Raw genomic sequence first — 12,231 nt, 5'->3', positions numbered from 1 at the left:
TGTTTTTGTGTGTGTGTGTGTTTGTGTGTGTGTGTGTGTTTGTATGTATGTGTATGTGTATGTATGTGTGTGTTTGTTTTGTGTTTGTGTTTGTTTGTGTGTGTGTGTTTGTTTTGTGTGTGCTTTGTGTTTGTGTGTGTGTGTTTGTTTGTGTATGGGTTTGTTTGTGTGTGGGTGGGTGTTTGTGTATGTGCGTGCGTGCAGGGTTCTTGTCCACTCGTCTAAATTGTATCTCATGTGTCTCTTCTCACTTCTCTCTCTTATGCTTGTTTTTATTTCCTTCATTCCCGCCATTCTGTCTGTCTGTCTGCTCGTTTCTCCCCCCCTCCCTCCCCCCACCATACCACACCCTCCACCTCCCCCCCCCCTGCCCCTGTGTTCGTTACCCAAATAATTGTATGAAATTTATAGTGGCTCCGAGACCCGGATGTGTCGTGCATGCGTTCGGGTACTGTCGTCCGATTTCGTGTATTTTTGTGAGTGGTCTTTTGTTATCGGTGTTTTATGGGTTATTGTTTTTTTTTTTCGCTGTTCTTGATCTCTTTTCTGTGTGTTTGTCTGTTAGTCTGTTTCGGTCTCGGTTTTGCTCTCTCTCTCTCTCTCTCTCTCTCTCTCTCTCTCTCTTTCTCTAGCTGTCTCTCTCTCTCTCTCTCTCTCTCTCTCTCTCTCTCTCTCTCTCTCTCTCTCTCTCTCTCTCTCTCTCCCTCTCTCTCTCTCTCTCTCTCTCTCTCTCTCTCTCTCTCTCTCTCTCTCTCTCTCTCTCTCTCTCTCTCTCTCTCTCCCTCTCCTTCCTCCCCTGCCTTTCCTTTCCACTTCGCACAAAAACCATATCCCCAAATAGCGTTATCACAATTTCTCTTCCTTCTTCCATATTTTCGCCTCCTGTCCCTCCCTCCCTCCCTCCCTCCCTCCCTCCCTCCCGCCCCTCCACCACCAGAGAACCGCCATCGCCCCTTTCCCCTCTCCATTCCCCTCCCTGCCCCCCCCTACCCCGTAGCTCGGACTGGGCGGCGCCTACCCTGGCAAAGGCGCCATTGTGGGCGGGGGGGTGTGTGCCGGGAGGGCGGCCGGCGTCAGGTGTAAACCGAAACCCACTCAGGACACCAGAAAGGGAGGGAGGGAGGGAGGGGAGGGGATAGGAGGGGAAAGAGCAGGGTGGGGGGGAGGGGGAGGTTTGTGGGGAAGGGAGGTGGAGGGGTGGAAATAGCGGGCGCAAGGAGAGAGAGAGAAGAGAGGGAGGGAGGGAGGGAGGAGGAGAGGAGGAGGGAGGGAGGAGAGAGAGAGAGAGAAAGAAGAGAAAGAGAGAGAGAGGAGGAGAGAGGAAGAGAGAGAGAGAGAGAGAGAGAGAGAGAGAGGAGAGAGGGAGGGAGGGAGGGAGAGAGAGAAAGAGAGAGAGAGAGAGGGAGAGGGAGAGGGAGAGAGTGAGCGGAATAGATAGATAAATAGATAGTGAGAGAAAGAGAATAGAGATAAAGAGAGAAAGAGAGAAACGAAAGATGAGAGAACGAAAGAGAGAAAGCAATAACGAAAGACAGAAAGAAATGAAATAAATAAAAGATGGAGAAAGAAAGAGAAAAAGACAGAGCAAGGAAGAAGGCGAGACAGATCGACGGACGGTGGAGCAGGAGAAATAGGAGAGAACAAGAAGAATTGGGTGCGGAGAAGGGAGAGAGGGGGGGGGGGGAGGGAGAGGGAACCGACGACACTGCTGTAGACTCTGATTATGATGGTGAGTGGGAGAGTCGAGGGTTTGGGTGTGGGCGTGTGGGAGGATGCAGTCGTATGGGCGTGAATGCGGTAATGGATTAAAATGCGTACGTTCAGCTACACGACTCGAGACCCTTGAAGAGAATCAGACAGCGATGTGTTTCCTTATGCAAATGAGGAGCAACGAGAAATGATTTAGCTCCAAATCAGTGCCATGAATTAGAGGAGCAACATGGCCACCCAACATCACATATGTTGACGCCTTAACGGAAGGGAACGAGCAACATGGCCACCCAACACCACATATGTTGACGCCTTAACGGATGGGAACGAGCAACATGGCCACCCAACACCACATATGTTGACGCCTTAACGGAAGGGAACGAGCAACATGGCCACCCAACACCACATATGTTGACGCCTTAACGGAAGGGAACGAGCAACATGGCCACCCAACACCACATATGTTGACGCCTTAACGGAAGGGAACGAGCAACATGGCCACCCAACACCACATATGTTGACGCCTTAACGGAAGGCAACGACAAGTCTGTATTTATACATATTAATCCTCTTTCCACGCGCCAAAGTCTTTTCGGGACGGCCCCGCTGAGAGACGAACCCCTCGTGGCAAGCTTTCTCTCTTTGTTTACATCAATCAGCTGTTTACACCAATCAGCTGTTTACACCAATCAGCTGTTTTCTCCGGCCGCTCCTCGCTTCGGGTTCTTTGTCTGAAAGGGGAGGAGGAGAGTGACGCTAACAAGTAAATGGAAACCTGGAGACATTTTCTTGCTGGCAGATATGTAAACATCGCACAGGGACACGAAAATAATGGTTGAGTACAGAGGCTGCTGACGGAGACCCGTCTGTATTTTTCCGTTTTCCTCCTCCTCCACATTGTCGGCCATCCTCCATCCTTTTTTCTCCGCCCAACTCTCCCACCGCTTCTTATTCCTCCTCCGCCACCACCACTTCTTACTCTTCCTCATTCGCATCCTCTTTATCATCATCGTCGTTGTCGTTGTCTCCCTCCTCCCCCACCTCCTCCTCCTTTCCTCCTCCTCACCTCCCTCCTCTTCCTCCTTCTCTTCCTCCTCCTCCCCCTCCTAACCCCTCACCTCCCCCTCTTCCCCTCCCTCCCTCCTCCTCCTCCTCCTCTCCCTACTCTTCCCTCCCCTCCCTCCTCTTCCTCCTCCTCCCCTCTTCCTCCCCGCGGCACACATCACATCCCCTCCCTCCCCTTCCTCCTCTTCCCTCCCGCGGCACACATCTACATCCCCCTCCACCTTCCTCTTCCTCCCGCGGCACACATCACATCCCCCTCCCCTCTTCCTCCTCCCCCCTCCCCCCTCCCCGCCTCTCCCCTCCCCCTCCCCTCCTCTCCTCCTCCTCCCCCCCCCCCTCCTAAACCCCTCCTCACCCCCCACCTCCCCCCTCCTCCTCCTACCACTCCCTCACTCTTCCTCCCCCTCTTCCTCCTCCTCCCCTCCCCTCCCCTCCCTCCTCCTCCTCCTCCTCCTCTTCCTCCTCCTCCTCTTCCTCCTCCTCCTCTTCTTCCTCCTCCTCCTCTTCCTCCCGCGGCGCACATCACATCCCCGAACGCACAATGCATGACGAGAACCCAAGTAGAAAGTAAACATCCCCATCCAGTGATTTGGTTCCCACGGCCAGGCAGACACCTCAGGCCCGAGGATGTCTGCCGGGGAAGTCTCCGACGTGGCAGACAGGTTGATATGCAGAAAGACAGATTGACAGGCTCTCTTTCTCTCTCTCGTTCGCTGTTTCTCTCGCTCGCTGTTTCGGTTTCTTTCTCTCTCGCTGTTTCGGTTTCTCTCTCTCTCTCTCTCGCTGTCTCGGTTTCTTTCTCTCTCGCTGTTTCGGTTTCTCTCTCTCTCTCGCTGTTTCGGTTTCTCTTTCTTTCTCTTTCTCGCTCGCTGTCTCGGTCTCTCTCTCTCGTTGTCTCGGTCTCTCTCTCTCTCTCTCTCTCTCTCTCTCTCTCTCTCTCTCTCTCTCTCTCTCTCTCTCTGGCTCGTTGTTTCGGTTTCTCTCTCTCGCTCGCTTGCTCTCTCTCTCTCTCTCTCTCTCTCTCTCTCTCTCTCTCTCTCTCTCTCTCTCTCTCTCTCTCTCTCTCTCTCTCTCTCTCTCTCTCTAAGTATAACGGTTACGTGCATGACGAAAAGTAAGAGATGGAGAGAATGAGAATCATATGAATATGAGCGATAACGGATGAGAAGACCAGAGAAAGCGAGAAAATTTGATAAAGATGAAAAAAAGAAGTTAAAGAAGAAAAAAAAAAGTATTTGTATACATACGTTATCTACCCTTTTAGTTGTTATAAATATTGATAGATCGTGTAATTTAAATGATCTCTAAAAACACACGAACGAAAGATAAATAAAGACAGAGAGAAAGAAGAGAATAAAGACAGAGAAAAAGAAGAAGAAAAAAAAAAAACAACGTATTAAAAACGGAAGAAAAAGACAAAGAGAAAGAAGAGAATAAATAAAGACAGAGAGATAGAAGAGAGCAAAGACAAAGAACAATTTAAAAAAATAAAATAAAATAAAAAGCGGAAGAAAAAAAGACAAAGAAAGAAGCGAATAAATAAAGACAGAAAAAGAAGAGTATAAGAAGAGTATAAAGACAGAGAGGAAGAAGAGAACAAAGACAGAGAACAGTTAAAAAAAAAAAAAAAAAAAAAAGCCTTAAAAAAACGGAAGAAGAACGCCCGCCCTCGGTCTTCCGCGGGCGGCCTAAATTGAAACATCCGCGGCTGATGGACAATCCCATTTTCACGCCCGAAGACCGTCTTTTGTTACGGAGAGAGAAGGAAAATCAGACTGAGACATTGATAAGCTTCAGACGTCGTGGCCATTTTTTTTTTTCTGTCTTTGCAACATAGCTCGTCCTGCCTTTTCAATTTGCAATATTTGTTTGGTTCTATTTGTGGTATGTTTTTTTTTTTCTGTCTTTGCAACATAGCTCGTCCTGTCTTTTCAATTTGCAATTTTTTTGGGGGGGTTCTGTTTGTGGTATGTTTTTTTTTTTTTTTTTTTTTTTTTTGCAACATCGCTCGTCCTGCCTTTTCAATTTGCATTTTTTTTTTTTTTTTTTTGTGTTCTATTTGTGGTATGTTTTTTTTTTTTTGCAACCATCGCTCGACCGGCCTTTTCAATTTGCAATATTTTTTTTTTTTTTTTTTTTTTTGGTTCTATTTGTGGTATGTTTTTTTTTTTTTTTTTTTTTTTGGGGGGGGGCAGTTTTTTTTTTTGACATTTTACATTCTTCGTGGTTTAGTTTTGTTTTGTGGTTTCTTTTAGTTTTTCATATATATTTTTTAAATTTGATCTACGTCTACCTCTTTTCTCTTTTTCGTTCTCTATATATTTTCTTATAGTTTTTCATGTATTTTTAAATTTAATTTGCGTTACCTTTTTTCTTGTTCGTTCTCCATAGTTTTTCTTATTTCTGGCTATCTCCTAAAATTCCTTTGTTTTTTTTCTGTCTTCCATTAAATTCTCATTTCTTTGCTATTTCATGAACCGCAATTTATTTTCTTTGTGTCTTTCGTTTTCCTGAAGGAATGGAGAGGGAGTGAGGGAGAGAGAGAGAGAGAGAGAGAGAGAGAGAGAGAGAGAGAGAGAGAGAGAGAGAGAGAGAGAGAGAGAGAAAGACAGAAAGAGATATAGAAAAAGACAGAATGAGACAGAGAAAGAGAAAAAGAGTGAGAAACAGAAAGAAAGAGCGAGAGAAAGACAGAGAGATAAACACATAGACACACACACAGAAAGAGATAGAAAAAAAAGATAAAAGATGTAAGAAATAGAAAGAGAGAGAGAGACGAGACGAGAGAGCAAGAAAAAAAAGACACACAGAAAGAGATAATAAAAAAAGATAAAAGATGTAAGAAATAGAAATAGAGAGAGAGAGAGAGACGAGACGAGAGAGCCAAAAAAAAAAAGAAAAAAAGAGAGAGAGAGAGAGAGAGAGAGAGAGAGACTAGGAGACAAAAACTCAAACGTAACGGATTGCAGAATGAATCGCCAGTCTCATGTCCTTTGTGCAACCGCGGAGACAATTAATTTATTGCGTCTAATTAATCGGCCGTGACAGAGATCGTGATGTTCCCATAGACGAAGGAGGAAGGAAGGACGGAAGTGAGATTAAAGGGGGGAAGGGAAAGGAGGAAGGGAGGAGAGGAGAGAGGAAAGCTGTGAAGGAGAGAAGGAGAAGGGAGAGAAAGAAAGGGAGGAAGAGAGGAGAGGAGAGGAAAGATGTGAAGGAGAGAAGGAGAAGGGAGAGAAAGAAAGGGAGGAGAGGAGAGAGGAAAGGTGTGAAGGAGAGAAAGAGAAGAAGCGAGATAAAGAAAGGGAGGAAGGGAGGAGAGGAGAGAGGAAAGATGTGGAGAGGAGGAGGAGAAGGGAGAGAAAGAAAGGGAAGAAGAGGGGACAGTAAAGGAGGATGAGAGGTAGAAAGGAAGAGAAGAGGAAGGAAGTGAGGAAGAGAAGGGGAAGAAGGGAGAGTGCGATGAAAGGGGATAGGGGAGGAAAGATGTAAGAGTGAGGAAAACAAAGGAAAAGAGGGAATAATTGGTAAATAAGAAATTATGAGAAACTGAGAAAATGTATAAACTGATTGATACATAATTTTCCTCTTTTCGTTTGAGAAAAAAAATATTAAAAGGTTTTTTTTGTCTTTTTAAAAATGAAAATACAAAAATATGGCAACCAGAGAAAATATTCAAGAAACGAACGAATATATAACAAAAACAAAAGTGGAATGATTCAAAAAGAAAAAATATGTGTATATATAAATTACATAAAAGAAAAAAAAAAGAATTGAGAAGAATTAAGCCAATAGCAATGGCCAATAATCCTTACATAGACAAAAGAGCAATCTTTTTCAAATAAGTCGTCCGATTTTTCTTATTATTATTATTATTCTACTTCTTCTTCTTCTTCTACTACTTCTTCTTCTCCTTCTTCTTCTTCTTCTTCTTCTTCTCCTTCTTCTCCTTCTCCTTCTCCTTCTCCTCCTTCATCTTATTATTATTATTATTGATATTATTATTATTATTATTATTATTATTATTATTATTATTCTCCTTCTTCTTCTTCTTTTTAGGGAATGGGAAACATCCCCTTCAATAGATTTATCCCTAAAGTGGTCTGATTGGGGCTCCTGGCGGCCGCTAAACCCCTTTAACGATCTCGTTGTGTGTTTATGGGCCCGTTGGTAGTTGGGGAAAACACTCTCTCTCTCTCTCTCTCTCTCTCTCTCTCTCTCTCTCTTTCTCTTTCTCTTTCTCTTTCTCTTTCTCTTTCTCTTTCTCTTTCTCTTTCTCTTTCTCTCTCTCTCTCTCTCTCTCTCTCTCTCTCTCTCTGTCTCTCTCTCTCTCTCTCTCTCTCTCCCTCTCTTCGTTTCTCTCTTCTTTTCAATCATTTCTGTTTTCTCTTTTCTATTTTCTCCCCTTCTCTCTTTCCTACGTTTCTTTTCTCTTTTTTCTCTCTCTTCTCTTGTTCTTTTCTCTACCTCCCTCCCTCCCTCTCCTCTCCTCTCCTCTCTTCCTCTCCCTCCCTCCCTCCCTCCTCTCCTTCTCTCCTCTTCCTCCCTCCTCTCCTCTCTTTCTCATCCCTTTCTACTCCTATCCTTCTCATCCCTTTATATCTCCTATCCTTTTTTTTACCTCCTCTCCCCTTTTGTTCAGAATGATAAGTTGAAATTTCCTCGTGACTCCGCGCGCTAAGCAGCTCTTCCGAAAATGGCCGCCGGGGTTATTCGCTGTTCTTCTGTTCTTCCGAAAGCATTTAAAACCCGTTCGTTCCCTTGATGGGCGGACGGGAACGTAGCGGTAAATGTACGCTATCTTTCCTCCCCCCCCTTTCCACGTTTTCCTTTTCTCTCTTTCGTCTTTCCTCTTTGGTTCTGTCTTCCATTTTTATTTTCTCTTCCAGGTTCTTTCGTTTTTTCCGTTTTTTTTTTCTTTTTTTTTTTTGTCCTTTCCTGTCTTCTTCTCTTCCCCTGCCTCTCCCCTTTTCCACTTTCCCCTTCCCCCTTTTCTCTTCCTCTTCCTCCCCGCTTTCCCTTTTTCACTTTCCCTTTCCTCTGCCTCCTCCTCTCCCTTTTCCTCTTTCCCTTCCCTTCCTCTTTGTTCCTCTTTCCCCTCTCCCTCTCCCCTGTCCTTTCCCTCCTTCCTCTTCCCCTTCTCTTTGATTCTCTTTCCCCTTCCCTCTCCCCTATCCTTTCCCTCCTGCCTCTCTCTCTTCCCCCTTCCTCTCCCCCTTCCTCTCCCTCCTTCCCCTCTTCTTTGTTCCTTTTCCCCCTTCCTCTCCCTCTTCCCCTTCCCCTCCCCCCCTAGTGATTAAACGTCTCGGACCCTTGATTGTGGGAACGGCGGGAGCGCGAGCCTTAATGATCTTGTTTGCCGGGAAACGAGTCTTTACGCCTTCTCTCGCTCCTTCGCTCCTTTTCTCTCGGGTTTATCTCTCCTTTTCTCTGTTTTTATCACTGTTGATGTATCTATTTCTGGATCGCTATCTTTAATTTTCCCTGATGTATTTATGTATATAAGATATGTATGTGTATATATGTATATGTATGTATATATATATATATATATATATATATATATATATATATATATATATATATATATATATATATATGTATGTATGTATATCTATGTATGTGTGTGTGGGTGCTGAACACCATATATTTATTATTGTTTTATTTTTGTTATTGTTAATGTTATTAACATCATTATCATTACCATTCCCTCTCATAATCACTATCGCCATCATCATCATCATCATCATTATTATCCCGCTCACCCCCCCCCCCCGCCCCTTGTTTCCGGCGCTAACCGCTGCCTTGTGTCCCGCAGGAGCATGGAGGAGGAGGTGGAGGGCGGAGGCACGCGCGAAGACTTCCTGAGCGAGGACGACCACTCCCCGACCGACGCCTCTGAGGACAGCGTGGAGGTGCGCGTCCAGCCCATCCGCGCCCACCACCCCCACCGCCCGCCCACCCCGCCCACGCCGCCCGCCCACCACAAGTTCCACAAGTTCCGCAAGCACTACTCCGCGCTGAGGCAGGAGTACCCGGTGCACGCCGCCCGCGCCTCCCCAGCGCCCGCCAGTCCGCCCGCCAGCCCCGTGGAGCCGCACACAGGCGCGGCGCCGCTGTCGCCCGGGACGCGCGCCGCAGCCCGCAACCGCCGCAAGCCCGCCGAGCCTCGACGCCTGTGCCACGAGGCGGCGCCCAAGCGCCCGCACAGCCCCGACCCGCCGCGCGCCGCGAAGGCCGCCCGCACCGATGGCGCCACTGACGTCTCCGAGAAGAGCGCGCCCTCGTCGCCGTCCCCGGGGGCGCCGCCGCTCCTGCAGCACCACCCACTGCTCAGTTCCTTCAGGAGGCCGCCCATGGGCGCCTTCCCGCCCCTCCTGATCCCGCCCGCGTGGCCGCCCGTCACCGCGCAGTGGGGCTACCCGCGGGTGGTCAATCCCTTGGGGTGGGCGGGGCTCACGCCCGGCCTCACGCCCGCCCTCAGCCCGCACCACTACCCCATGCTGCTCCCGCACCCGTACCCGCTGCCGCGGCCGCTGCTCCCCTCGCAGCTGCCGCCCGCGTCGCCGCCGCCCAAGTCTCCGCCGCCGCGGACGCCCCCGGGGGAGCGCGCGCCCCGCGACGACCTGCCGCTGCCGCTGGTGACGCGCGTGGCGGCGGCGGAGGGGCCGAGCCCGAGCGCGGGCGCGCACCCCGCCGCGCGCGCCGAGGTGAGCGTGGTGCGCAAGGCGGGCAAGGCGCCGTCCAAGTTCCTGAGCGTGGAGTCCCTGATCGCGTCGGACAGCCCGTCGCGGGCGCCGGCCGACGGCGAGGACGACGTGGCCGGCAGCATGGGCGGCGACGCGTGCCCGCCCGACGACGACGACACCATCCACGCCCTGCTGCAGCCCAGCAAGCAGAAACAGCGCAACTACAAGAACATGACGCGGGAGCGGCGCATCGAGGCCAACGCGCGCGAGCGCAACCGCGTCCACACCATCAGCGCCGCCTTCGAGAAGCTGCGCACGTCGGTGCCGGCCTACAGCCACAACCAGAAGCTGTCCAAGCTGTCGGTGCTGAGAATAGCGTGCTCGTACATCCTGTCGCTGTCGCGCCTCGCCGGCCACGACTACAGCGCGGGCGGCACCGAGCCCTCGTTCAGCGAGTGCGTCGACCTGACGACGCGGACCATCCAGGTGGAGGGCAAGGCCAAGAAGAAGCGGGACGAGTAGGCCGCCCGCCCCTCGAGTGACGCCCGCGCCCCTCAGTCACTCCTGTCCCTCCCCACCCCAGTGATCACATGCCCTCGAGGGCTTCTCCCCCCAGTGTTACCACGCCCACAGTGACACGCCCACAAGTGGCCCCAAAACGTTCAGTGACTCAAGTTCGAGATAGTCCCACCGAGTGACAACTCGCATATTTATTAGTGTATTTTAAATGCCGAAAGACCTAATCTGTGAGAGAAAAGTATAGTCTATTAGAATTCCAAAAGACAAGCTATTTGTACTAAACGTGTGTTCTAGTCGAAGCGCGAGGCCCGGTCCGCAGCCGCCGTGTGCTCCGCAGGATCTGCCGTGAAACACAACAGCCGTCCGCCTGATGTTTGTCCTGTTCTGCTCGTTGTCCGTCTCGCGCTCCTTCGGGAGGGAACCGACCTCCCTCCGCGAAGGGCCGTCCGCGCGAGCCCCTCCAGGAAAGGCCTCGTGACCCCGTGACTCCGCCCCCAGCGCCCCGCCCTTCCAGGCCTCCGTCAGCCCGTCGAGGGGCTCCTCAAGCCGGCCTTTGCTATAGACTTTGCAACTTCAGTATACCACAATGGTCTTTGGTTAGGAACATCGATTTTTTTTATAATCTCATAACAATAAGGTGCTCACCAAAGTACACTTTAGCTTTGTGTGTCGATGTGTGTTATAGTATAAAACCCGTAAGCCGTTTTAAGGGCCTGTGAGGCTTGTAAGGCTTGCAAATCGTGCCCCCAAAAAGTGGACGAGTTCGGGCTCTCCTGTCTCCGCCCCCCCACTCCCCCTTCCCCCACGTCCCATCGAAAGCCTGTCCTTATTGTCGTTGCGTGCGAGGGGAGGGGGGGGGGTGCAGGGACAGGAGGCCCGGAGTCGTTCAGGATTTTTTTTTTTTTTTTTCACTCGTGTCAGCCAGAGCATTCCTATGTCCCTACTCTGGTTGGAATTTTGACTAATGATTTCTAGTGGTGATGTCAAGCTCGCAAAAGACTTTATGTACTGCAGAACAAAAGATCAATTCAAAAATTTCACTTCTCCGTAGCTATCACAACACATTTTGCGCATAATGAGTGATGAATACATTTTTTCTTTCTGTCTTTTTTTTGCAAGTAGAGTCATTTAGTGTATTGGTGAATCATAAAAGCATTATTTGCGTTGGCACCGCCGCTGGGATGTTTTTGCTGCCTGCTCTCATAGTTCAAATTTCCCCCACAAGATGGCAGCAACGACAGCCCTCGTTAGAAGTCAGGTATGCGAGACGGGTCAAAATATACAGATAATTTTACAATTTACCATTTCTGTATGGCCTAGCACACTTCCCATTTGTCAAAATACCAGTCAAAAATCTTTGTATTAGTAGAAAAGAGGGAACGAAACTCCCACACAGTTTGCAAGGCTGCAGTTAAAAAGAGTTATTTATTTTTTAAAATGTAGTTGTGGAAACTGCGGTGTTCGAGTTTTAAAATTCTGGATTCCATGTAGAAGCGAAAATAATTGATCTGATTAATCATAAATGGCGGAGGACAATCTGAATTTTATAGTACAGATGTATTTTTTCTGAAGCGTCAAAACAGATTTTGTCAAATAACTGTTAACTATTAGATGAAGAGATACATGATTCCCTACCTATCAATCTTCTGGTTCTTTTAGCTATCATTTAGTAAATGTTCTATGGACACTTTATTTTCTTCCTGTGTCATTATTTTACCACATTTTCCCTTATTCTCTCTTTTTCCGCTTCGACTCTTGAACATTTTTCCCGCTCGTGCGGCTGACTCCGAAACCTCATACACAACTCTGGCTTTGGCCTCGTTGTATATCCGCAACTTCCACCAGAACTGGTACAAATTAACTAGACACTACCTCAATCAGGCACAAAGACAAATCAAATAGAACAGAAAAGAAAACCAGACATGTAAAAGGGTGAGAAGACTCGCAAAAAAGAGTAGTTAAGCCACCGCACGTGCATCGCGACGCGGCCCCCACGTGTCCAGGCAACAAGGAGCACGCAGAAGCCCGGGAAAGTAGTGAACAAACACCCGTCGTTGGTGTTTAGGCAAATGGAGGGGGAAACCAGCTGACGCGCCGCTGTGCCGAGGGGGGGCGTGGGCGAGGGGAGTCTCAGGGGCGTGGAGAGAAGGGGGAAAATTGAACCGAGGGGAGGCGAGGATGTCAAGAATGGGGTTTCGAGGGGAGGGGGAGGGGAGGGGTGGGTAGCTTCTCGAGGTACTGGTATTTT

General features: G+C 48.8%; 1 protein-coding gene across 1 annotated transcript in view; it reads left to right on the top strand.

Moving 5' to 3' along the window:
- Positions 1 to 11,900, top strand: part of net — a 35,436-nt gene extending 23,536 nt beyond the window's left edge. The window contains exon 2 of the mRNA XM_070117047.1: positions 8,594 to 11,900. Within this exon, the coding sequence (XP_069973148.1) occupies positions 8,594 to 9,986 (1,393 nt within the window). The 3' untranslated portion in view covers positions 9,987 to 11,900. The remainder of the gene's footprint in view (positions 1 to 8,593) is intronic.
- The last annotated feature ends 331 nt before the right edge of the window (positions 11,901 to 12,231 follow it).

This window comes from Penaeus vannamei, chromosome 39 (genome assembly GCF_042767895.1).
Source record: "Penaeus vannamei isolate JL-2024 chromosome 39, ASM4276789v1, whole genome shotgun sequence".
NCBI lineage: Eukaryota > Metazoa > Arthropoda > Malacostraca > Decapoda > Penaeidae > Penaeus > Penaeus vannamei.
Note: the sequence above shows the minus strand (reverse complement) of the source record. Positions and strands in the feature narration are given on the sequence as shown.